This window comes from Nannobrachium achirus (genome assembly GCF_963921795.1).
Source record: "Nannobrachium achirus genome assembly, chromosome: 19".
Lineage (NCBI taxonomy): Eukaryota > Metazoa > Chordata > Actinopteri > Myctophiformes > Myctophidae > Nannobrachium > Nannobrachium achirus.
The window spans coordinates 58897075-58922221 of record NC_137826.1 but is presented as its reverse complement, the minus strand read 5'-3'; the positions used below and the strand labels follow the sequence as shown (position 1 = coordinate 58922221).

Sequence of the window (25147 nt, the reverse complement as noted above, 5' to 3'; positions counted from 1 at the left end):
CTCCGTGGCGAGGAGGGGGAGGAGGAACTGGGCCTCGTCTCCGTGGCGAGGAGGGGGAGGAGGAACTGGGCCTCGTCTCCGTGGCGAGGAGGGGGAGGAGGAACTGGGCCTCTTCTCCGTGGCGAGGAGGGGGAGGAGGAACTGGGCCTCGTCTCCGTGGCGAGGAGGGGGAGGAGGAACTGGGCCTCGTCTCCGTGGCGAGGAGGGGGAGGAGGAACTGGGCCTCGTCTCCGTGGCGAGGAGGGGGAGGAGGAACTGGGCCTCTTCTCCGTGGCGAGGAGGGGGAGGAGGAACTGGGCCTCTTCTCCGTGGCGAGGAGGGGGATTCGCCTTTCAATCCCATGAAGTGAACAAGCCAGCGAGCGGAGGTGACTGTCTCTGTACGGAGCCACCGGGAGGGGATTAGAGACACAGGCACGCAGGCACGCACGCACACACACACACACACACACAGCACCTGACAAGCGAAAGAACAAACTACAAAAAAAAAAAAAGAAGAACTTGCTATGAAATAGTTGGACATCGTCAGTGTAGAGAGATCGTGACTGGTCCCCAGGGGTTTCACACCAAATTCTGGGCCCTGGGTACAAGGATTCACTGTGGGCCCCCCATGAATGTTCTTCGAGGGGGTTTAACTCATTTAGACTGGGAACACATTATTACGCATTATTTTGTGCTTTAAACTATTGAAAAATAGCAGATCTTACAAGGTCACACGTGAGCTTGTTAGATCTGCTATTTTTGAAAAATCTTGAAAATGTGTGAAAATCTTTGAAGATTTTTGATCCGATTCTCCTAAATCCTTCAAAGTTTTTTTTGAAAAACGTATGTTTCTATGTGAGTGGTGCGCAAACGTTTTCATGTGAAGGACCCCCCCAAAATTAAATGTATTTGGCCCACGGACCCCCCATCTAAAAATATATAGTTCCAGGGACCCCCCCAGAAACAACATTTTAGTTACAAATAAATGCATGTAAAAAATACATACTGTATATTCAAAGATTTGCACACATTCTCACGACTTTTCAAAAATAGCAGATCTACAAGCTCGCATATATCCCCCCTTGTGACACCCCTGCAGGTCCCCTCAGAGCTGGGATGAAGATGATGAAGATGATGATGATGATGATGATGATGATGATGATGAAGGCTACATTTAGAACACTGTTACAGTGGAAATGTGTTATTCTTATCAAAGGCTGATTGTTCTTTATTGGATGAAGATAAAGAGTGTAGGAAGATGTTTACGTACACGGCTAAATCTGGAGTTAATGGGGGTGTACGGGACTTTTAGTAATGATTGGAGACTCCAGTTGAATGATATTATAGTTTTTGGCGCATCTCCTAAGACAATCATTTGTTGATTGCGTTGATGGAGACACTGTCTCCATCTGGAATCAATGGGGGGTAAATGTATTATGATCAAAAAATTCTCCAAAGGGAAAATGAGTCATTTTGGGGGTGAACTATTCCTTTAACAGGGGTTTTCCAGTCTCTCCAGCGCTTTAGTAAACAGAAAGTATTGTACGTTGGGATACCAATTTTATCCAATCAGCATTTCCTGCACTGTTTTCTTTTTTTTCTGACTATCTACTGCATAGTACTGTGTTCTATTCGTCTGTCATTCAATGTTATATGAGATACTTTGATTGATTGAAGAATAATTTTGATTGAAGAATTTATTAGAAGTTTGCAATAGAAAAAAGTACAATTTCATGACAGTACAAATCACTGGTACAAGGTCAACTAGAAGGAGATCCTAGAAAGCCGAGGCTTATTTCCACAGGAACCACACTTTAAGTATCTCATATAACATTGAAAGACAGACGGATAGAACATAGTACTTTATCTAGGATAATATCAGTTTCAAAAGCATAACATCACTTTAATTTAGACTGCCTAATCGGCAGATAAGTGACCGCCACAAAGATAATTCATCAGCTTCACAGTCACAATATAGAGCAATATAACCCCATTAATCTCTGAAAATGAAATTGCATCTAGTAAGGATGCTTCCCAATAATAGGTGTCTCCACAAGGAGGTCCCACTGGGAGGAGACCCCCTGGCAGACCAAGGACCAGATGGAGGGTTTCCATCTCCACACTGGCCTGGGAACGCCTGGGGACCCCCCAGCCTGGGGACCCCCCAGGAGAGAGTGGGAGGTGTGGGAGGGAAGTCTGGATCTCTCTGCTGAAACTGTCCCTTCCACACAAAACGGATAACTTTGTTTCAAAACCACAGTTAATTTAACCCATTTAGGCCTAGAATTATTGACTGCTTTAACCAGTGAAAAATAGCAGATATACAAGCTCACAACGCGGCACCGAGTGCTGCGCTGCGAGCTTGTAGATCTGCTATTTTTGAAAAAGTCATGAAAATGTGTGCAAATCTTTGAATATATGTATTTTCAGAGCGAACGTTTGTAACTCAAGTTTTGCTTCTGGGTGGTCCCCGGAACTAATTATTTTGAGATGGGGGTCCGTGGCCAAATAAATATCATTTTGGGGGTCCTTCACATGAAAAGGTTTGAGAACCACTGACATAGTAGTCTCTCAAGAACAGACTAACTGAGCTCCAGTTAAGTGAAAAGGACCTTTTCTTTGACGATGGCTGGCCAGATTGCTGACATGGAAACATAGGTTTTTCAAAAAACCTTAGAAGGATTCAAAAGACACTTATAGAATCGGGTCAAAATTCGAATTTTCATGATTTTTCAAAAATAGCAGATCTACAAGCTCGCAGCTGCTATTTTTCAATAGTTAAAGCATAAAATAATGATGACGTCTCCCCCAACACAGATCACATAAGGTGGGTAGAAGCCCTGAAAACTAAGTTCCAAACAGCCCAAAACAAACTAATTAGGGTCCTGCTTAACCTTTCCTATCAGACTCACCTCACCGCTACTCACCAGTTAAGTAGATGACAGAGTACAGCAACTTGCAATTGGCCTGGTGTACAAGATAGACTACACCACTAAGATACCCATGTACCTGGCAAAATACTTTGAAAATGTTAAGGACGTCCACAATTACAACACCAGAGGCAGTGCCACAGATTACGTTCAACCCAGAGTCAACTCAATCAAAGGGTCAAACTCGTTCTCCAGCTATACCACCAAAATGTGGAACGCCTTACCGAAGGCCTTAAAGGAGTGTAGAGAGTGAGTAGGCAGCCGTTCGTAACTGGTAAATACAAACCTAGCCAAGCCTTAACACTCTCTCCCACTGACCCTTCTTTGTAATTATCCACTGGGGAATCATGGCACTGCATCTTTAAACTGATCCAAAAAGGCTAAGACTAGACTTAAGGTCTTTGCACACTTCTGCGTTTTTGGGGCCGAATATCGGAGTGAATTTCGGAGTGCGTGAATAAAAAAATCAACCTCACGTTATGTCAATCACATTTGCACACTGCCGCCCGTTTCGTATTTATTTTCGGACCAGGGTTGATTTTTTCCGATTTTCGCAGCTGTCGCACTGAGTCCCTTGCTCTCTCTCTCTCTTTCCTCTCTCTCTCCCTGGCCTACGGCTTTCGGATTTCCAAAACGCAACGAAAACACGCAGTGCAGTGTGCAACCACCTTAAGGTTAGAAAATCAAAGGGGAAAATTAACGGGGTCCAATGGAGAACAAATCTTTTTGGTACCTCGCGAGGGGAAAACAGCGCAACTAGCGGCCAATCATGGGATCTTTCTCTTCCAGGAAAGCTTCATGAATAATCCAGCCAACAACACCCCTGATGTGTGTGTGTGGATGTGATGCACATTGCAAAGCGCCTTGCATCAAGGCAGTTCTACAGAGTAGAAGCAGCTTTTCACTGACCTGAAATATACATGTAGCCTCCGTAGACGGTCCCTGCGTGGCCGTAGTGGGGCTCGTTCATCTTGGCCACGTACGTCCATTCGTTCGTCCTGGGGTTATAGCACTCCACGGTGGCTGGGAGGGGGAACAGCGACATGAGAACACAGAAAAGAAAGAAAATGCAAGCATTAACAGAAAGTAGGTCAAGATACAGATCTCTAAGCAGTACACACAGCTGTGAATGAACCTTTTGTAGAGGACGGTGTGTGGGAGCTGGAAGCAAGATTTAAAACACAAGAGCACAAAATCCCTCCGTCTCTCTATCTCTACACCAGGGATCTTCAACGTTTTCAGGCCAAGGACCCCTCAGTTGAGAGAGAGAGATGAAGCAGGGACCCCCACAACCTGTTCATAGATTCCATATACAGTTTCATTGTTTGACAGCACAATCATCAATGTATTTTAGATTCATGTCAATTTGTGTTTTCAGATATTTAACCACTTGAACCGTCAATACTTAATAAACTCTTTACTTAATCTGGTCTTTTTCCCCTCTACACCAAACCTCTTTGACGAAAATAGCCGATCTACAACCTCATTGTGAGCTTGTAGATCTGCAGTTTTTGGCTAAAGTTCTCAGAACATGGACGCTAGGGTTCAAGTGGTTAATATAAAAAAGGAAACAATTGTTCTATCACTCTATCACTTCTAGGACCCCCTGTAGTAACTCTGAGGACCCTCTAAGGGTCCCGGACCCCCTTTTGATGCCCCTGCAGTCAGTGTCCATGTGTCTCTATGTCTCAGCCTACATAGCCAACCTAATGAACCCCCTGGTTCTACTAGGCCACTCAGATCAGCTGACCAGATGCTTTTTAAAGGTCCCACGCACAAACTTAAAGCTAAAAGGTGATGGTGCTCTTTCGGCCGTTGCACCAAACCTGTGGAACACCCTGCCTATGGGTGTAAAGACTGCATCCTCCCTGGTCAATTTTAAAACCAGATTAAAAACATTTATTGTAAATACACTGTATTTGTGTAACACTGTTACTTTCCCCATTGTATTGCATTTGTTTCTATTGTTTTTTCTTTTGGATGTTGTGCAGCACTTTGGTCGACCCTGGTGGTTTTTATATGTTCTCAAGAAATAACATTGACTTGACTTGACTTTATCTTTACCATGCCGGGGCTCCTCCGGGACAAAGTTGTACGCTTACAGTTACAGCGAAACCCCCACGGGAGATACTGAGACATATGGGACATTTATTTAACCTGAAAGCTACAGTAACAAAAGCTACAGTAAAAAAAAAAAAAATCTTACTGTATAAAAAAGGAATACCTCAAGAAAGTAAAGTGTTTCTTGAAGGCGACTTGGCAACTGTAAGAGTGTGTCAAGTAGAAAATAACCTGGAATTTCTTGAGGGATTAGGTGGTATCTACAATAGTGGTCTGTATCTGTAAGGTATCTCTGCAAAACATCCTAACACTGCTTTTTAAATACCTGCTATTTTGAGCGAGGCGCTTTGTGCGACCAGAGCATGGCATTCATTTATGAATAAAAAAGACACATAAACAAAAAAGGTGACACACTGTATGGAGATAGCAAGGTTTCTGTTGGACAGACAACAGCGGTAGGCCCTACATCAATGATGACACCTGGCTGTGACTAATTCAGAGTCTCTCTCTGCTCTGCTCTATAAAAACATCCCTGCTCCTCTCGCTGCTAACGTCACGTCCCCATGGAGACCAAAAGTCCTGGCAACAAACACCTAGTCACAGCATAGATACCAGTAAGACTCCCTAATCGGGAGATAACCGTTGGTCGCTTATCTCCACAAATAGGCCAAAAGTTTGTTTTACCAATTATCAAGACATACGGGCAGTTGACAGTTTGCCATGGTTACTCATTGAAGTTGAATCTCCATATATGGAGATAACCTACGCATCACACTAAGTCTGACCTCACCAGCCCATATTTGGGCATGAGCAACTTATGTCTCCATATATGGAGATATGATGACATCACACAGTCCTCAGCCGATGATGTGGCGTGATGTCATACAATACACAAACGAGCCCTACAGTATAAAGGGGCAATTCTTGCCAGGAAAGAAGCTTTTCTTCGACTCAGACCTTATCGCCAGGGTTGGCTTATAGCAGCTGTCGGTAGGACCATATATGGATTCTGTTAGTGTGGATCTCCTAACAGGGCATCATCTGGGATACAATCCCTTTTATGCCCATATATGGAGATCCCTAACAGAATCCCTTTCATGCCCATATATGGAGATCCCTAACAGAATCCCTTATATGCCCATATATGGAGATCCCTAACAGCATCCCTTTTATGCCCATATATGGAGATCACTAACAGCTAACAGAATCCCTTTTATGCCCATATATGGAGATCCCTAACAGAATCCCTTTTATGCCCTTATATGGAGATCCCTAACAGAATCCCTTTTATGCCCATATATGGAGATCCCTAACATAATCCCTTTTATGCCCATATATGGAGATCCCTAACAGAATCCCTTTTATGCCCATATATGGAGATCCCTAACAGAATCCCTTGTATGCCCATATATGGAGATCCCTAACAGAATCCCTTTTATGCCCATATATGGAGATCCCTAACAGAATCCCTTTTATGCCCATATATTATGGAGAAATCCCTGCTCTGAGTATCTGACATCAGTGTGATGTCACCTGTTTATGCCCATATATGGAGATCCCTGCTCTGCGTATCTGGTTGCTATGGTAAACAGTTGGTTGCTAGGGTAAAAAAACATGGTTGCTATGGTAAACAGTTGGTTGCTAGGGTAAACAGTTGGTTGCTAGGGTAAAACCATGGTTGCTAAGGTGGTTGCTAACGTACACTAACAGACCAGCAACAACAGACTGTTGCCACAGCAACGTACACAAAGGTTTGTGTACACATGTGGTGTGATGTCATACTGATGCGGAGATATGAGCAGGGCAAAGGTGTGACGTGTGACGTGTGACCGACGGACGGACGGACGGCCGGTGGAGGTTTTCATAGTAAACTGCTCCCTGACGGTCGCAACCAGTAAGACTCCCTACTCGGGAGAAAAGCGACCGTCAGGTCACAGTATACACAAAGAGGCCTGTAAGTGGCATTGGTTCCACCCACAAGTTTGTACGACAAACGGTTGATGAGTAAAGCCAAATAAAGTTTGGGCCAAAGACGAGGGGGCGGGGCCAAGTTAAACCAATTAAGGTGAAGGACTCTTAATCAAGTCAATTGACACCACCCACAAGTTTGTACGACAAACTTCCCTGTGAGCAGCCCACGCCAGCCCAGTTGGGGTGTTGATTTGGTCATTTTTTTGGCGGCGGTGGCAGGGGGGTCCCTGGGGTCCGTGGAGGTCCAGTGGTCCTGATGTTTGTGGTTTGGCAGGCAAGGAGTGTGTGTGGAAAATTTCACATGGATAGGGGCAACGATGGCAGAGATATGAGTAGGGCAAAAGTGTGACGTGACAGATAGACAGACAGACAGCCAGTGGAGGTTTTGATAGTAAATGCGACCTGCCGGTCGCAATAAAAAGCTAGACGCCTCATCCGCCGCGGCAGTTCACTGGAGCGACCAGGGACGTGCTGGCCATTGGGAAAAGCGGGACAACTCCCGAACGGCCGGTTCATTCCCGGCCGGTCCAGGCCGGCCATTAGGAAAAAAATAAAATAAAATGTCGGCCTTCGTTCCATTTTGGGGGCTGGGCGGCCAACAAAGTAAATCATCACTGTCGGGCAGAAACCTCGTATCTCCAAGTATCAAATTTGTAAATTGTTTCGCAAAGCAAAGCCCTGCTTCATCATACAAGGCCGTCGCACAAAAGTAGTGAAAACAGCTGATCTACAAGCACACAACGCCTCACGGGTGCGAGGCGTTGTGTGCTTGTAGATCGGCTGTTTTCACTAGTTTAAGTCATTTGTTAAATGATAAATACAAAACAAACGGTTTTGGACATACAAGGTTTCCACCCGACAACGACGAACTATAGCTCATGTAATTGGCCCCCTGGCTTGTCACTATAGAAAGAGATCTCTCTCTATAGCGCGCAATGAGGGCCTCTCCAACTCTTTTTCCCGGGCTGAATCAGGGGCCCAGCACGTCCCTGGGAGCGACATGACGACCAAGCTGCCAGTCAAAGTGACCACTGACCAATCATAATGCGTCTTTTCCGGGACTTATCAATTCAATTCAACACACAGAGCTTTATTGGCATGTTTCCATCCAGTTAAAGTGTTGCTCAGCTGTTAGAGGCTGTGTGTGAAATGCCACGCCCCCACTTGCCTCTGATTGGCCTACCAACTTCTGTACTGTATGTGTCGCGTGATTCAAAACAGCGGCGCAGTTCGGCCAGTGGAAACGCCCCTATACTCTATAGAGACGCCTCTCTTAACAACACACACGCATATATATACAAAAAAACTGTTAAAGCCTGCACTTGACACTTTTGTGCTGTGCTCAAAATAAACTTGACACTTGTACTGTGAAAGGACTCTCATTTTATTTATCTTCTGTGCTGGGTGTTTTTTTTTTAATGGGTTGGCATGGTACAAAAGAGAAATTAGAAATTAGAACTTTGAAAAGATACAAATATACTGTCTTGTTTTGTTCACTACTAGAAAATGCAGACACTTAGAAAATGTTTATTTACAACAGCCAAAAATGTAATAAATTTGTAAAACATGGGCTGTATAGGAAACAATTAAGGAAACCATAAAATGTGAATTAACGTTCATACTCAGTACAGAGATGACAGCGTCCCCACCCGGGTGCCGCCACGGGCTTAGGCCAACCAGAGGCATAGACTAGGCAAGCGGAACGAGAGGGGCGTCTCCACTGGCCGAACTGCGCCGCTGTTTTGAATCACGCGTATGTGTTTGTGTCTCACACGTGGAAGTGGGAAACGACCGGAAATGACTGTCGCCGAGTCCCACAATGCATACATACGATACGCCCCAGAGCCGAAGGAGGCGTCTACCTTCTCACGTCACAGCGGTGGCTAACAAACACCCAACGTGTCTGTCAAAGTGCTTGCTTCTGTGGTTGACGGGTTAGCGGGGCCAGGCATTGTTTCATATTAAAAAGAAATAACAAAAATAAAAATAAAGTAAGGCATTTTCTTTTTAAAAGCTTGAAAGGAGTCATTGTTGATGCTGGTAAATAACAAAATGTACTTTTGAAAAATGGATGTGATGAAACACAGTAATTCATCTATTTATTATAATTACCCTAACATATTGACAATGTATCCTGTTAAATGACTGGTTAAGAGATGCATAAAACAAGAAGGGAAACGTTATTTGTGTGACTCTTTAGTTTTTCTTTCCCTGCATGGATCTAAGCATCTGGCATGGTAGAAATGGGGCCAGGTAAAAACAGCCCCAAGGGATGATTTAATGAGACCTTCCGTATTGGCAATGTGTCACAACATAAGAAAAATCTAAAACAAAAGACTAAAAAGTATATATTTTTTTATTTTTCTCAAAGATGGCTGCCATGTTTGAAAGATGGGGTTGCTATGGGGGTTAAACATGCAATTTCGTGATTGCTATCATGCCTACTACATTCTTTGGGGGCAAAACATTTTGAAAAAAAAAAAAAAAAAAAAAAAATGGAAATTTCCGGGTTCTACGGGCATGGCAGGGCGGTACAATGGGATTTTTTCTGGATTTTCGGCCATAGCAGCAAATGAGTTAAGGAATCGGGCTATTCTCTTCTCTTTGATATCTACATGAATCATTCTGCACCCAGATAAATTAGCAGACGTCTTCACAAAAATCCTGCAGAGAGTGTGTCTTCTCCTGATGCTATTAACTCATTGGTTGTTTTTACAGCCGAGGAAACCAAAGATTTCACTGCTGGCTTCTCCTACCTGTTAATGCGGGCGCTAATCCAGTTCCCATCGTGCACGATCGGACACTGCTATGCATCGTGTGTTCGCGTTGAAAATGTATCAATCCGTTCTCCATCTGTAAGCCGTGGTGTTTACACAGAAAGCTAGGACGGACCATCCGTTTACGGTTTGCGGCCTCAATATTAATCGGTCCGCTCCATAATGTGTCCGTGTAGGAACCGATCCCGGAGCATTAGTTCCGGCCTATTTTAGTTCGGCTTCGATAAATTATTATTTTTTAATTAAAGCTTATTAAATCTTCGGGTTCCTCGGGCATGGCGGAGAAGCCCTACAAAGGGGTATTTTTACATCATTGTTTTTAGTAAGAGAGTTAAGTAAGTCTTGAGTACGATATGGAACATTGTAGGCAAATCAAAGACTACCGTTTTCCACCGCATATTCTTACAGTACAGCTGTGCTTCATAAATTATTAGCAGCCCCAGCACAGCATGCGACCCACATGGACCGCTAAACACATGCTCTATATAACTCATTTAGGCCTAGAATTATTGACTGCTTTAACTATTGAAAAATAGCAGATATACAAGCTCACAGCGCGGCACCGAGTGCCGCGCTGCGAGCTTGTAGATCTGCTATTTTTGAAAAAAAACGTGAAAATGTGTGCACATCTTTGAATATAATGTATTTTTTAAGCAAAAGTTTGTAACGCAAATTTTGCTTCTGGGTGGTCCCTGGAACTAAATATTTTGAGATGGGGGTCCGTGGCCAAATACATATCATTTTGGGGGTCCTTCACATGAAAATGTTTGAGCACCACTGACATATTAGTCTCTCAAGAACAGACTAACTGAGCTCCAGTTGAGTGAAAAGGACCTTTTCTTTGACGATGGCTGGCCAGATTGCTCACATAGAATCAAAGGTTTTTCAAAAAAACCTTTCGAAGGATTCAAAAGACACTTAAAGAATCGGGTCAAAATTCTAATTTTCACGATCTTTCAAAAAAAATAGCAGATCTACAGGCTCGCAGCGCGGCACTGCTATTTTTTCAATAGTTAAAGCATAAAATAACGATATGCAATAATATGTACCCGTTCTGAATGGGATAAGCACTAGCATTTGCAAAATAATAATTTACTGTCGCTGCTCTCTTTTTCTCTCAGATGGCAGAGTGTGGCGGTGGTGGTGATGATGATGATGTGGGCTACATGATCATTTATGCAGGCAGCCTTCGTCACTGCATTTCACACTTCCCCTCTCTCCCAGTATATTTATATAACATGGAGAAGAAGTGTGAAAGCAGAAATACAGAGAGAGAGAGAGAACATCTTTACCAGTCAGAGTTTCCTTCAAGAAATAAATCTGGTTCGTGCACCGAATTATTCGTGGATAACCGGCTGATTAGAACGTAGTTTCAAACAATAAGGCTAATAAAGATTCAGCCGAGCACTATTCTGAATCGATGCAGCAACGTGAAATAAATGATTATTGTTAGCCTGATTTCAGACTCTGCTCTGGAGCTTGAGTCTGACATTGTCCCATTGACAAGAGATTTCAAAGGGGAGGGGATTTAAAATGTGAAATTCACAATCACAAGAGATCTGGTGGGAGGGGTTGTGTTTGACTTGTGTACACAAAACATTCCACCCTCCCCCTCCTCTCTATGACAGGCATCAAACAGGTCGTTGTCTTTGATGTTTCATTGATTAGAGAGAAGCACTAACAAGCTATTGACACTTGTATGGCTCAATCAATGACTGCAGTTTCAGAACCCTTCTGAAGTTCAAACAGTGTCGCCAGATGGGAAATGTTGAATTATCGTACCGGAGCCTCAGAATTATCGTATTTGACATGAAACTATCGTACACAGCCAAAAAAAGAGAAATCACTTGCGTAAAAACGTAATTTCACCAAAAAATGGGTCTTTAGTGTAAGAAACGACCTTGTTTGAGACTCCTGCGTGACAAAAACGCATCAAATATGCTGCGTGGAGGTAGGCAACTTCCTGGAGCTTACACAAATAAAAGCCTGAAACTGGTCTGGAAAGATGCAACCGGTGTTTTTAATGCCTCCAAGTACAGATCTAGGGTCAGATTGACCGATTTCCTGGCTTATTTTGAGAAGCCAAACCAGATCCCAGATCAGCAGCCAGGGAAAATAGCGAATTCACGCTCTTTTTGGTGATATGCCGAAATTATCGTACATTTGGGCATTTTTGGAATTATTGATCGTACATCGTACAGAGGATCAAATTATCGTACAAATACGATAATTATCGTACGTCTGGCAACACTGAGTTCAAAGGGAGCTCTGGTGAGCCACCCCTCCCTCCACTGTTTCTGTTGATTTTCAAAAGTTAGACCCACCCCTCCTCCGTCTTGCATTGATTTCATTGGTTGGTTTGCCAAGATACCATAGAAAGAGGCGCGTCATATGCCAATTCCAGACCAAGAGAAGCAGTCCACTCAGAGAGTGGTGAGGGTCTATTGGCTGGAGCCAGGCAAGATTATTATATCCGTTTTAACCCATTTAGAACGGGTACACATTTTGTGTATCATTATTTTATGCTTTAACTATTGAAAAATAGCAGATATACAAGCTCACAGCGCGGCACCGAGTGCCGCGCTGTGAGCTTGTAGATCTGCTATTTTTGAAAAATCGTGAAAATTAGAATTTTGACCCGATTCTATACGTGTCTTTTGAATCCTTCCAAGATTTTTTGAAAAACCCTATGTTTCTATGTCAGCAATCTGGCCAGCCATCGTCAAAGAAAAGGTCCTTTTCACTTAAATGGAGCTCAGTTAGTCTGTTCTTGAGAGACTACTATGTCAGTGGTTCTCAAACCTTTTCATGTGAAGGACCCCCAAAATGATATTTATTTGGCCACGGACCCCCATCTCAAAATATCTAGTTCCAGGGACCACCCAGAAGCAAAATTTTAGTTACAGACGTTCGCTTTGAAAATAAATATATTCAAAGATTTGCACACATTTTCACGACTTTTTCAAAAATAGCAGATCTACAAGCTCGCAGCGCGGCACTCAGTGCCGCGCTGTGAGCTTGTATATCTGCTATTTTTCACAGGTTAAAGCAGTCAATAAGTCTAGGCCTAAATGGGTTGAACAGGGGTTGACACTGACTGCTGTGGCAGGCTTACAACTTGCGGGCATGTGGGGTGTTCATTTGAGTGGGGACACAAACATCTTTAGTTGGTTAATCTTACAATAAATGCGAGAAATCTCTGTGAGTATGTGCCCCGTGTATCTCAAGCACCGTTCGTCCCACCGGTCTCAGATTCGGCACGCACGTTCCCCGTGGCGGCGCGGAGTGCAGTGCCCGGCCTCGACCCGACCAGATACGTGGTTTTCCGGAACCGGCGTGAAAGGTTCGGAATCTCTGTGTGCATCAGGCTGTTCCGGAGGAACAGGAGCAAGCGCTGACTCATTGTGATATCACTCCTGTACAAAAATACACTGTCAATACTCTAGGTTAAGTATGCGAAGTTGATGTCTGACATCAGGGACTTCTGGAACCGGCACAAAAAGCTCTGACATCACGTACGCCACATGAGTCAACACAGACTTTGGCACACGCGTTCCCCGCCGCAGCGGGTAGTGCAGTGCCCATATATGGGCATAAAACGGATGCAGACAGACACAGATATCTCCATATATGGGCATAAATGGACACATGGACATGGACACACATATTACAAATCTTTTGCCCCTTTTATTTGATTTATTTATTTATTTTTCTCCAAAATTTAGAAAAGTGGATCTCAAAAATATCAGATGTACAAGCTCACTGGGAGCTTTAAAGTTATACCATGTAACTTTTTTTATAAAACAAATCTTAAAATTGTCCTAACTGTTAAATCGCTAAAGTTTTAGAACCCCCACTCCGTTATTTTTCAGCTTCTAAAGCCTTCTCTTCATATGTTTTCTATGAGCCGTGGGGGGGGGGAGAATTTCGCGGCAAAATTGCGTCATCACACTACCGGCCAATCACAGCGAGGATTATACACTGCCGGCCAATCACAGCGCATCTTGAAGTGGGGTCGCTATGGCGGCCATATTTGTAGTCACCCGTGTGTCTCTATACTCAAAAGGTAACCTCGCCTACCAGGCAGGGTGAAGGAGTCCGTTTCTCCGGAATGCCTGAACGCACAGGAACCAGGGACCCCTCTAAAGATAGATCTCGGCGAGGTGGAGGCAGACGAGGTGGAAAACAAATCCTCTCGTTTAGGCGTCTCTAGTACAACAACAGATATTATATATTATATAAAGTAATAAAGTTGGAGAACTACTCATTTAAAAGGCATTTGTCTCCATATATGGGCATAAAGGGATTTTGGTTTGAGTATTTTTATCGGACAAAAGTGGACACTTCTGGCCTGTCTATGGGAGAAGTGATAACTACACTACCTCTGCCTCTGGCCTCCTGAAAGGTGAGTTTTCAGGGCAGTTTTGAAGGATGCCAGCGAGCTACATGTTTTAAGGGAGGTAGTCAAGGAATTCCACACCTGGGTGGCAGTGATGTAGAAGGAGAATTTACCCATATTTGTCTTATGGTTTGTGTTATCAGATCATTGTGCGCTCCCTCTGGTGTTGTGGCTGTGGGTGTCGCTAACCCTTTGGAGATATTTGGTCAGATATGCTGGTACTGAGGGGATGGAGGGCAGATTTGCGTTGACTATGTTGAAAGTCAATCCCATTTTTTGTTGTTTAACCCTGTCTTCCGCGTTGAGCCATCTTAGGCTAGCAAAAATGTGTGGAAGAAAGGTGGGTCACTGGGTCATGGGCCCCATGTTGAGAAGTAGTCGAATCAGTTTGTTTTTGGGGAGGTTTGGAGCTTAGTCTTTAGTGGTGTTTTTGTGTTGGAGAACCAGGAGGTGCAAGCGTAGTCAAAGTGGGACTGATAGAGGGCCCCAGCAAGAGTCCTGAGGGCACTTTTGTACAACCATAGATATTGTGAATGAATGAATGAATGAATGAATGAATGAATGGGTTGTATTTGTATCACGTGTTTCCAACCATGGTTACAAAGTGGTTTACACACATGTTAACGTCACTGACAACATCCGGGTTAAGCCCTTTGCACACAGGCGCGTTTATCCGCACGGATAAAACGGACAATTTTTTTTAAAAAGAAAATTCTGTACGACCTCATGCACACCCGAATTAGCCGTGCAACGAGTGTCTGCAGCCGTGCATTTTTTTCTTGATCGAACCCAGTTCGATTCGTGCGTCTTGTCGCATGCGTTAAAAAAAAATCATCACTCCTTTTATGACTCCTTTTGGGATCCGCAGCGCCGATTCCGCACAGCCTTGCACACCAAATCCAATGCGTTTTATTCATGCAGCAAACGAGAAAAAAAAAGAAAAAAAACGCAACTGCCCTGTGTGCAAAGGGCTTTAGGGTTGAAAAAAAGTGACCAAAAATAATCGCATTTTCATCCAGGCAATGGGCACGTGCAGCGTGCACAGAGCAATCGAAAACCGAATCGAAGATGTAAATAACATTGATTTGATTATGACGCTAGTATGTCACAGGGACCCCCAATCCAACCCTTGAGTGTCCCCCCACAGCGTACAGGTGTAACAACACTCAGCGTTGCGTCCCCCCACAGCATACAGGTGTAACAACACTCAGCGTTGCGTCCCCCCACAGCATACAGGTGTAACAACACTCACCCAGCTCCCCAGCAGCGTTGCGTCCCCCCACATGGTGTACAGGTGTAACAACACTTAACCTCGCCTACCAGGCTTTCTGGGGGAAAGCCTGGTGTTCGTTCACTACAGGCCATTTGGTTTCCGCCTAAAGCGTGGAAACCACTAGAAGAACCCTTTAGTTTCCCCAATCCCTTTTAAAATGCTGGAGTCGCCTTGCGAAGTCTTGCCAGTCGGCAGTCGCTATGATTTAGACTAAAAGATGCATATACCAAACACATTTTTCAAAAGAAAAACTACTCCGCATCAAGGAGTTTATTAGGTAGGCCCTAAAAGTATGTCCTTGAGCGCAGGGGAATAATTTGGGTTAAAACTGAATCCGGTTTGATAGTTCCGGCAAATTGTAGTCCTTTGGGGACTACAACATGACGTGTTGTGGTTTCCGCTCCAGACCGGTTACAACCCCGAAAAGTGAAGTGATCCCAGACTAAACAACACTCAGCATTGCATCCCCCCACAGCGTACAGGTGTTAACAACACTCACCCAGCTCGCCGGCGGCGTTGCGTCCCCCCACGGCGTACAGGTGCCCCTTGAGCGCGCTGAGGTGGAAGAAGGTCCTCTTCTCGTTGAGGCAGGCCACCTGCATCCACTTGTTGTAGCGCGGGTCGTAGCGGAACACCGTGTCCACTGCCGTCTTGCCCTTTGTGTCATAGTTGCTCTGCCCGCCCACCACGTACAGGAAGTTGCCGATGACGGCGATGCCGTGCTGGTAGCGCGGCGCGTCCATGGGCGCCAGGGCCTTCCACTCGTGGGCCTTCTCGTCGAAGAGACGCAGCTCCTGATGAGCAGAGCAAATTAAATCACGTTTATTTAATAAGCCATTCTGGAAGGGTACACATTAAAGAGGTATTATTATTTTATGCTTTAACTGTTAGCCTTATTCACGGCCCGCCCACACAGCATCCCCCGGGTGCTGAAGTCACATTTTGAAGGGGAAAATCCTACTATAGCCTATAGAGTTAGCACAGAAATCACAAATGTAATGCAATTTCCGAATAGTAAAGTATAAAATACGGCTAGCATGATCAAGAACACAAGATAGTAAAAGGCACAAAGCGGTATAATTTACTTTACCGTTCGAAATAATGATTTGTTGGCTTTAAGTCCAGCTATTTCTGTTATAGTTTCCCCTTCTAAATTGATGTCAGCACCCGGGGATGCTGAGAAATTTGCTGAGTGGGCGGGCCGTGAATTAGGCTTATTAAAGAATAGCAGATCTACAAGCTCGCAGCGCGGCACTCGAGCTTGTAGATCTGCAATTTTTGAAAAATTGTGAAAACTTGACCCGAATTTTGACCCGATTCTATAAGTGTCTTTTGAATCCTGGCCAGGCCAAGTAGGCCTACAAGACATACTTCAATTTGAGTACCAATAAGCTAGAAGAACACTAATGCCAAATCAATCCCAATAGTACAATATCCAAAATCACAGACAATATCCAGTCTAATATGACCGTCTGGACTAGGCAGGAGGAAAGCAGGTCACATATGCTTTTTTATCCCCCTTCTTTTTGGAGACGACATTGACACAGGATTATGGAATATATCCTTACATTGCAAAGGTAATCAGCACCATCTGTATTCTGTAGGTTGCCAGTAAGTAGACTGGCTGCTAATTGCTAATGTTTACTTTAGTCACAGGACCAGAGCATCATGCTGTGCAGTGCCATAGACACAATTGGCATAAAACCGGTATTTATGTCAGTGACCTGTCGGTCACCGATTCAGCCGGTTTGATATCATACCTGCCAATTTTTGATATTGGCCAATTCCGATTTCCATCCCTAAATCGTCTATTTGCGCAGGAGTGATGTCAGAATGAGTCAGCGTTTGTGCCGGTTCCGGAACAGCCTGATGTCAGACATCAGCTCCGCATACGGAGATCCCGAACCTTTCGCGCCGGTTTCCGGAAAACCGTGTATCGGGTCGGGTCGAGGCCGGGCACTGCACTCCGCACTGCAGCAGGGAACGCACGTGCTGAATTAGAGGTGAGACGTGTGTGTATGTGAGGGGGTGGTCCTCGGTACCTTGCTGACCACCAGCTTTGCACAGGAGGACCCCTCCCAGGGTGACCAGGTGTGTGTGTGTGTGTTACGGCATTCACGAATAGCGATTTTTTGTATTCGAATTATTCGAAGTATTCGAATAGTCGAATATTCGAAAGGACTGGCCAAACTGTCAAATATTAAGTAAGCAAGAGGCGAACATTGTGAAAATAGCCGATCTACATGCTCACAACGCCTCGCGTTGCGAGGCGTTGCGAGCATGTAGATCTGCTATTTTCACAATATTTATCTGTGGAACCGAGTCACATGTAATACCTACAATTCCAAGTGCTTGTCAGGGTTCTTATGACTTCCTATCTAGCCAAGCTTTATAAACAATGAAGAAATATATATACAGTATTTTTAAAGACAAAACAATACAAAAAAAAAAGAAAATAAGCGAATATTCGATTTCGGTGAACAACGTCGAATAGTGACTTTGATATTCGAATATTTGGTGAATGCCCTAGTGTGTGTATGTGAGGGTGGTGGTCCTCGGTACCTTGCTGACCACCAGCTGCTGGCGGAGGACCCCTCCCAGGGTGACCAGGTGGGCGGAGTCAGAGCGTATGGCGGTCCTCTCGCTCTGCATGACAGGCTGCATGTAGGGCATCATCTGGTAGTTGGACGCCTCCAGCAGCAGGTTGACACACGTGTTGTCTGTCCTCATGAAGTCCACTGTCTGGACGTGGTTGATCAGCTCCTGCATGGGGGGGGGGCAATTAGTCTAGAGCAGGGGTCTTCAACAGGGGGTCCGGGACCCCTAGGGGGTCCTCAAGAGCTACCACAGGGGGTCCTCCAAATCTTCGTGTGATAGAAACTTTTTTCCCCCTTTCCCCCTTTTTTTTTATATATTAACCACTTGAACCCTAGAGTCCATATTCAGAGAACTTAAGGCAAAAAAATAGCAGATCTACAAGCTCACAACGCCTCACGCTGCGAGGCGTTGTGAGCTTGTAGATCTGCTATTTTCAAACATTTAGTACTTTTCCCTTTTGGTACTTTAAGTACATTTTGGTGCCAATACTTTCATACTTTTACTCAAATACAATTTGAATTATGGACATTTACTTGTAACGGAGTACACCTACAGTGCAGTATTGATACTTTTACTTAAAGGAGTAGTTCACCACTTTTCAACCTGTCTTCATATAATAGGTCCTCACTAATGTTCATGATAAAATATCAACATTTTTTTCTACTCAGTCCAAGTCTCCTAGAAGAGCTGTGGGAAGTTTAGAATCCGTCGTCTTGTGACATCATCATTTTCCCCCCCAAAAAATGTATCAATATTTTTGAAAAAAATATTTAGATTTTTATTATCGCGAGAACAATGGCTTCCACTTTAAAATTGCAACTTTTCAGGAATAGAAAGCCTGCAGTTTCTATAATCTGGATTGGCAATCGATGATGTCACAAGACGATGGGTTTCTGACCTGCCTACAGCCCTCCTCTGAGAAAAAAGAAAGAAAAAAAAGAAAAAAGCTATTTTTGAGTGAGGACCAATTAGAACATAGGTTGAAAAGTGGTGGAGTGCCCCTTTAAGTACAAAATGTGTGTACTTTTTTCCACCTCTGCCCTAAGGTGATGGATCCGACTCTGACCTGGGGGTTCATGAGGGGGAAGCGGATGTTCTTCATGAGCTTGGCGGCGTGGTCCATGCGTCCCCCGTCCTCGCAGCGCAGCCAGCGACACGCAGCCTTGAACAGGTCCAGCTCGCTGCAGTGCTTCAGGCTGTTGGAGCTCAGCACGAAGCACAGCCTCTCGAAGGGCAGCTTGACGAACTCGCCCGTGCCGAGCAGCGACGGGAAGTTCTTCAGGATGAAGTTGTTGACGTACTTGTCCACCTCCGTCAGGTTGTAGGTGTTGGCGATGCGGCCCACCTCCACACAGTTGTCCAGGGACACCTGAGGGGGAAGGTTTTTATTGATTGATTGATTCTTTTATTAGACCAGGGGTCTTCAACAGTAGGTGTTGGCGATGCGGCCCACCTCCACGCAGTTGTCCAGGGACACCTGAGGGGGAAGGTTTTTATTGATTGATTGATTCTTTTATTAGACCAGGGGTCTTCAACAGTAGGTGTTGGCGATGCGGCCCACCTCCACGCAGTTGTCCAGGGACACCTGAGGGGGAAGGTTTTTATTGATTGATTGATTCTTTTATTAGACCAGGGGTCTTCAACAGGGGGTCCGGGACCCCTAGGGGGTGCTCAGAGTTACTACAGGGGGTCCTCCAAATCTTTGAGGTGCCGTGCTGTGGGCTTGTATATCTGCTATTTTTCAATAGCTAAAGGACATCTTTTTGTTTTTTTTACAACAAGAGTTCATATTTTAGATTGTAATTAGAGAAAAGAAAAAGTGAGTGTTAAAATGTTTTCATTTGCTTCGTTCTATTGTTTTATCGCATTTACCGTGCTAAAATGTGGGGCATGCGTACGCATGGGGGCATGCGTACAAGTGTCTAAATATGTCTTTTTAGACACAATAAGCCAGCAGTTTCTTTATTGCTATTTACAGTAACACTTATAGCCCCCATAAGTCACATCCAATCGTCTTACCCCAGATATGAGAAACACCTTTCAGAATAGAATCATCTTACCCCAGATATGAGAAACACCTTGCAGAATAGAATCATCTTACCCCAGATATGAGAAACACCTTTCAGAATAGAATCATCTTACCCCAGATATGAGAAACACCTTGCAGAATAGAATCATCTTACCCCAGATATGAGAAACACCTTGCAGAATAGAATCATCTTACCCCAGATATGAGAAACACCTTTCAGAATAGAACCATCTTACCCCAGATATGAGAAACACCTTGCAGAATAGAATCATCTTACCCCAGATATGAGAAACACCTTGCAGAATAGAATCATCTTACCCCAGATATGAGAAACACCTTGCAGAATAGAATGATCTTACCCCAGATATGAGAAACACCTTGCAGAATAGAATCATCTTACCCCAGATATGAGAAACACCTTGCAGAATAGAATGATCTTACCCCAGATATGAGGAACACCTTGCAGAATAGAATCATCTTACCCCAGATATGAGAAACACCTTGCAGAATAGAATGATCTTACCCCAGATATGAGGAACACCTTGCAGAATAGAATCATCTTACCCCAGATATGAGAAACACCTTGCAGAATAGAATCATCTTACCCCAGATATGAGAAACACCTTGCAGAATAGAATGATCTTACCCCAGATATGAGGAACACCTTGCAGAATAGAATGATCTTACCCCAGATATGAGAAACACCTTGCAGAATAGAATGATCTTACCCCAGATATGAGAAACACCTTGCAGAATAGAACCATCTTACCCCAGATATGAGAAACACCTTGCAGAATAGAACCATCTTACCCCAGATATGAGAAACACCTTGCAGAATAGAATCATCTTACCCCAGATATGAGAAACACCTTGCAGAATAGAATCATCTTACCCCAGATATGAAAAACACCTTGCAGAATAGAATCATCTTACCCCAGATATGAGAAACACCTTGCAGAATAGAATCATCTTACCCCAGATATGAGGAACACCTTGCAGAATAGAATGATCTTACCCCAGATATGAGAAACACCTTGCAGAATAGAATCATCTTACCCCAGATATGAGGAACACCTTGCAGAATAGAATGATCTTACCCCAGATATGAGAAACACCTTGCAGAATAGAATCATCTTACCCCAGATATGAGAAACACCTTGCAGAATAGAATGATCTTACCCCAGATATGAGAAACACCTTGCAGAATAGAATCATCTTACCCCAGATATGAGGAACACCTTGCAGAATAGAATCATCTTACCCCAGATATGAGAAACACCTTGCAGAATAGAACCATCTTACCCCAGATATGAGAAACACCTTGCAGAATAGAATCATCTTACCCCAGATATGAGAAACACCTTGCAGAATAGAATGATCTTACCCCAGATATGAGAAACACCTTGCAGAATAGAATCATCTTACCCCAGATATGAGAAACACCTTGCAGAATAGAATGATCTTACCCCAGATATGAGAAACACCTTGCAGAATAGAATCATCTTACCCCAGATATGAGAAACACCTTGCAGAATAGAATCATCTTACCCCAGATATGAGAAACACCTTGCAGAATAGAATCATCTTACCCCAGATATGAGAAACACCTTGCAGAATAGAATGATCTTACCCCAGATATGAGAAACACCTTGCAGAATAGAATGATCTTACCCCAGATATGAGAAACACCTTGCAGAATAGAATGATCTTACCCCAGATATGAGAAACACCTTGCAGAATAGAATGATCTTACCCCAGATATGAGAAACACCTTGCAGAATAGAATCATCTTACCCCAGATATGAGGAACACCTTGCAGAAGTCGAGCACAGGGAGGATCTGTAGGAAGCTGGCTGCCTCCAGAGTGTCCTGCAGATTCTCCATGTTCAGAGACAGCTTGGCCGTGTAGATGAAGTCTATGATCTTCTTCAGTCCGATCCTGTTCACACCGTGCAGCTTGATGCACATCAGGTCCTGCTCCTTCATGCCCCCTGGTGGAAGAGAGGAGGGCTTATTTATTATTTTATTTATATTTTTTTATGTTTATTTGACAGGGACAATACAAAAAAACAATGTATCGAGTTATATAAACATGAACCGTTGCATTGTATGAAGGGTTTGTAGCCAAGGCTAATTTGCAACCCCAGTCCCTGGTTAGGCCTTTCTATGCATATATCTACCTAAAAATCTATTACAAAAATATACAAATATCTACAAAAAAATCCAAAAAGTACATGTATGAAGCTCTAAAGTACCAAGAGTACAACATCATAAATAGCCATATCAATCAATTCACAAAACAGGTAGGTAACAAACTATTTGTGTGAACACAGTTGATTTGATTTCAACCATAACTTGAGTCCTCTGTAAAAGACATTAGCATCCGTCTCTAGTTTTACAGGTGAGGAATAGGAATGGGAGGATATTAGGGTATTAAACAAAAAAGTCGACAAGTCGACTGAGTCGATTTCATAACACAAGTCGACTCCAAACACACGAAGTAAAAAAAAAAGAAATCCTTAGTATTTTGTTCTATCATTATTTTAGCTCCATGTGTGCGTCTGTACAGCATTCAAAACAGTAGGATTGCTTATTGTCAAGGACGGAATGATCCAATATTACAGTGCTACATTACATTTGGTATAACATGGTTCTATTGTGAAAATAGCAGATCGCGATGCGAGGCGTTGTGAGCATGTAGAGCTGCTATTTTCACAATTTCTGCCTCTATATATTTGACAATTGGGACAATGTTTAATTTGCCATTTTAGAGGTATTAAAAAGTCCTTAAATTGTCACTTTAGAAATGTGCAGATACCCTCTATACACTTGAACTTTATGTTGGTTTGTTTACAGTTGAGTGAGAAAACAATGTTTCACATTAAGTTAATCATCTGGGGACCCCCCCCAAGATAATTGGGGGGTCATGTGTGATGTGATGACGTCATCAAACGATAAAGTCGACTTCAACTCAACTTTTTACTGAGTCGAGTCGACTTGCAAAAATCACAAGTCGTCAATGCCCTAGAGGATATACAAATATCATGTCACACCAAAGAAATTGCGATTTACGACATTATCGCGATAATCAAAATACCACCAACATCCATTGTCCTGTGGCGGAACATTTGCCCCAAAAATTGCAATTATTTTTGTCAGAGATTTTTTTTTAAACCCAAAGCAGATCCCCACCCTATTAGGGATGGGTATCGTTCACCTTTTAATCGAAATGATACCTCTTTCGATACCTGGGCATCGATACAATACCTTTTTCGATACCATTTTCGATACTTTTTATTTATTATTATTATTATAATTATTATTTGCCTTTTTCTATGGGCTATTTTATAGGCGTTGGATCATTATCATAATAATAAACATTATAGGCTATTCTCGGCTATTTCCACAGTAACGAGTGTAGCCTACTTAAGCAGTCATTAAACTCTCAGTAGCCCAACTGTTACAGATGCGACCGGCAAGGGGTGCATTCAAAAGTATCGAAACAAGGTATCGTTCGTTTTCACGTGAAACGATACCGATAGTATCGATGTCATTGAATCGATACCATTAAAAGTATCGCCGACGATACCCAACCCTACACCCTATAATGTAGTCTTTATTTAACCTTGTCCGTAACAGCCTGTATTCAAGTGCGTAATTTAGAGGTCTGTTTTACCAATAATAGAGGGTTTAAATGGTACCAGATATGCAGTTCGGCAAATAAAAGGTGAATTGATCTCAGTGCATGACGGAGGACAATTTCACCATAAATTAAATCTCCACGATACGATTACTGTGAGTGTTTTTTATCATGATAAATGATAATATATCATGGGACTATCATCCCATGCCTAGTGATGAATTGAATATGTACGATCACAATGGAAACCAGTATTGGTTTTGTTGACTAAAGCTATGACGAAAAATGCTGGTCGACTACCCCTTTTCACTGACGAAAACTAAATTCAAACTAAATGAAAACAAAATAAAATCAAAGCTATGATGACTAAGACTAAATATTAGGGATGTAACGATATAGTAACTGCATCGAAATATCGTTTTTAACAAAACAAAAAAAAAAGTATATCAAAATGAAAACAGCTAAATCGAATCGGGTTCATGTCAAGGTGCAGGTTTGTCAATAATACAATGTTCATGTATTTGGTAGCAGTGTTTACTTATTTATATCCATAATAATACACGTTTCCCTTAAAAACCTGCACTATCCACACCTTTCACACAAATGTAATTTCTTTGCTAAATAGAAAAAAAATGTCGATTTTAATTCATTGAATCGAATCGTATCGCCATGAATGGACCAATATCGTCCATGTATCGTATCGTCAACCAATTTCATCCACAAATAAAAACTAGGCTAAGATTGATTATAATTACATCTAACGATGCTTCTCCTCCATTCACGTTTGGTGAATGTAGCCTTGGCCAGGAAAATTTGATGTCTTCAGATGGTAACCATCGATCATAGGTGTTAAGGAGGGACTGGTGGAGAAGAGATCCACTTTGGTTGCGCTCGGATGTCGCCCTCTGAAAAGAGCAGATCTACATGCTCTTCGTGAGCTTGTAGATTGGCTATTTTTAGCATGCAACCAAGTGTAAAATCAGCCACTGCCACTCCATCAAGGCAAACTTCAGACTAAAACTAGACTAAAACTCAAACTTTTCCAACGACTAAAATATGACTAAAACTAAATGAAACTGCATTAAAAGGATTAGGACTAAATCACAATTCTGTCAAAAGTAAAACTGGTGCACATGTTATATCAATCAATCAATCGATCAATCAATCAATAAAACAAAAACAAGGTCGACACTGATAACATTAACATCATTAGAACGGTCACACAAACATCCGAAGTCTCCCGGATGTTGCGGGAGTCTCCCGGGAATCAGCGTCTCCTCCCCCGCACACCCGCGAGTGGCACCAAACCTCCCGGAAATCCCGGCCGCTCCCGCAAATGCTTGCCATATCCGGCTGGATCCGGTCGAAAAAACTGATCTGCAACCCGCGATGCATTCTGATTCGTCGTCGAACTGTCAATCTGGCAAATGAATGATTGTAATTCGCTGTGGGAGATGTGGGCGTCTAAAAGTGACCAACCACTGACCC

General features: G+C 43.3%; 1 protein-coding gene across 1 annotated transcript in view; it reads right to left on the bottom strand.

Moving 5' to 3' along the window:
- The window catches only part of klhl13 (kelch-like family member 13), a 111142-nt gene that overhangs the window by 6708 nt on the left and 79287 nt on the right, over positions 1–25147 (bottom strand). Inside the window, exons 5-9 of the mRNA XM_080748872.1 lie at positions 21814–22010; positions 19057–19359; positions 17955–18155; positions 15892–16186; positions 3821–3934 (exon numbers count right to left, since the gene is read on the bottom strand). Of these exons, the coding sequence (XP_080604998.1) occupies positions 3821–3934; positions 15892–16186; positions 17955–18155; positions 19057–19359; positions 21814–22010 (1110 nt within the window). The remainder of the gene's footprint in view (positions 1–3820; positions 3935–15891; positions 16187–17954; positions 18156–19056; positions 19360–21813; positions 22011–25147) is intronic.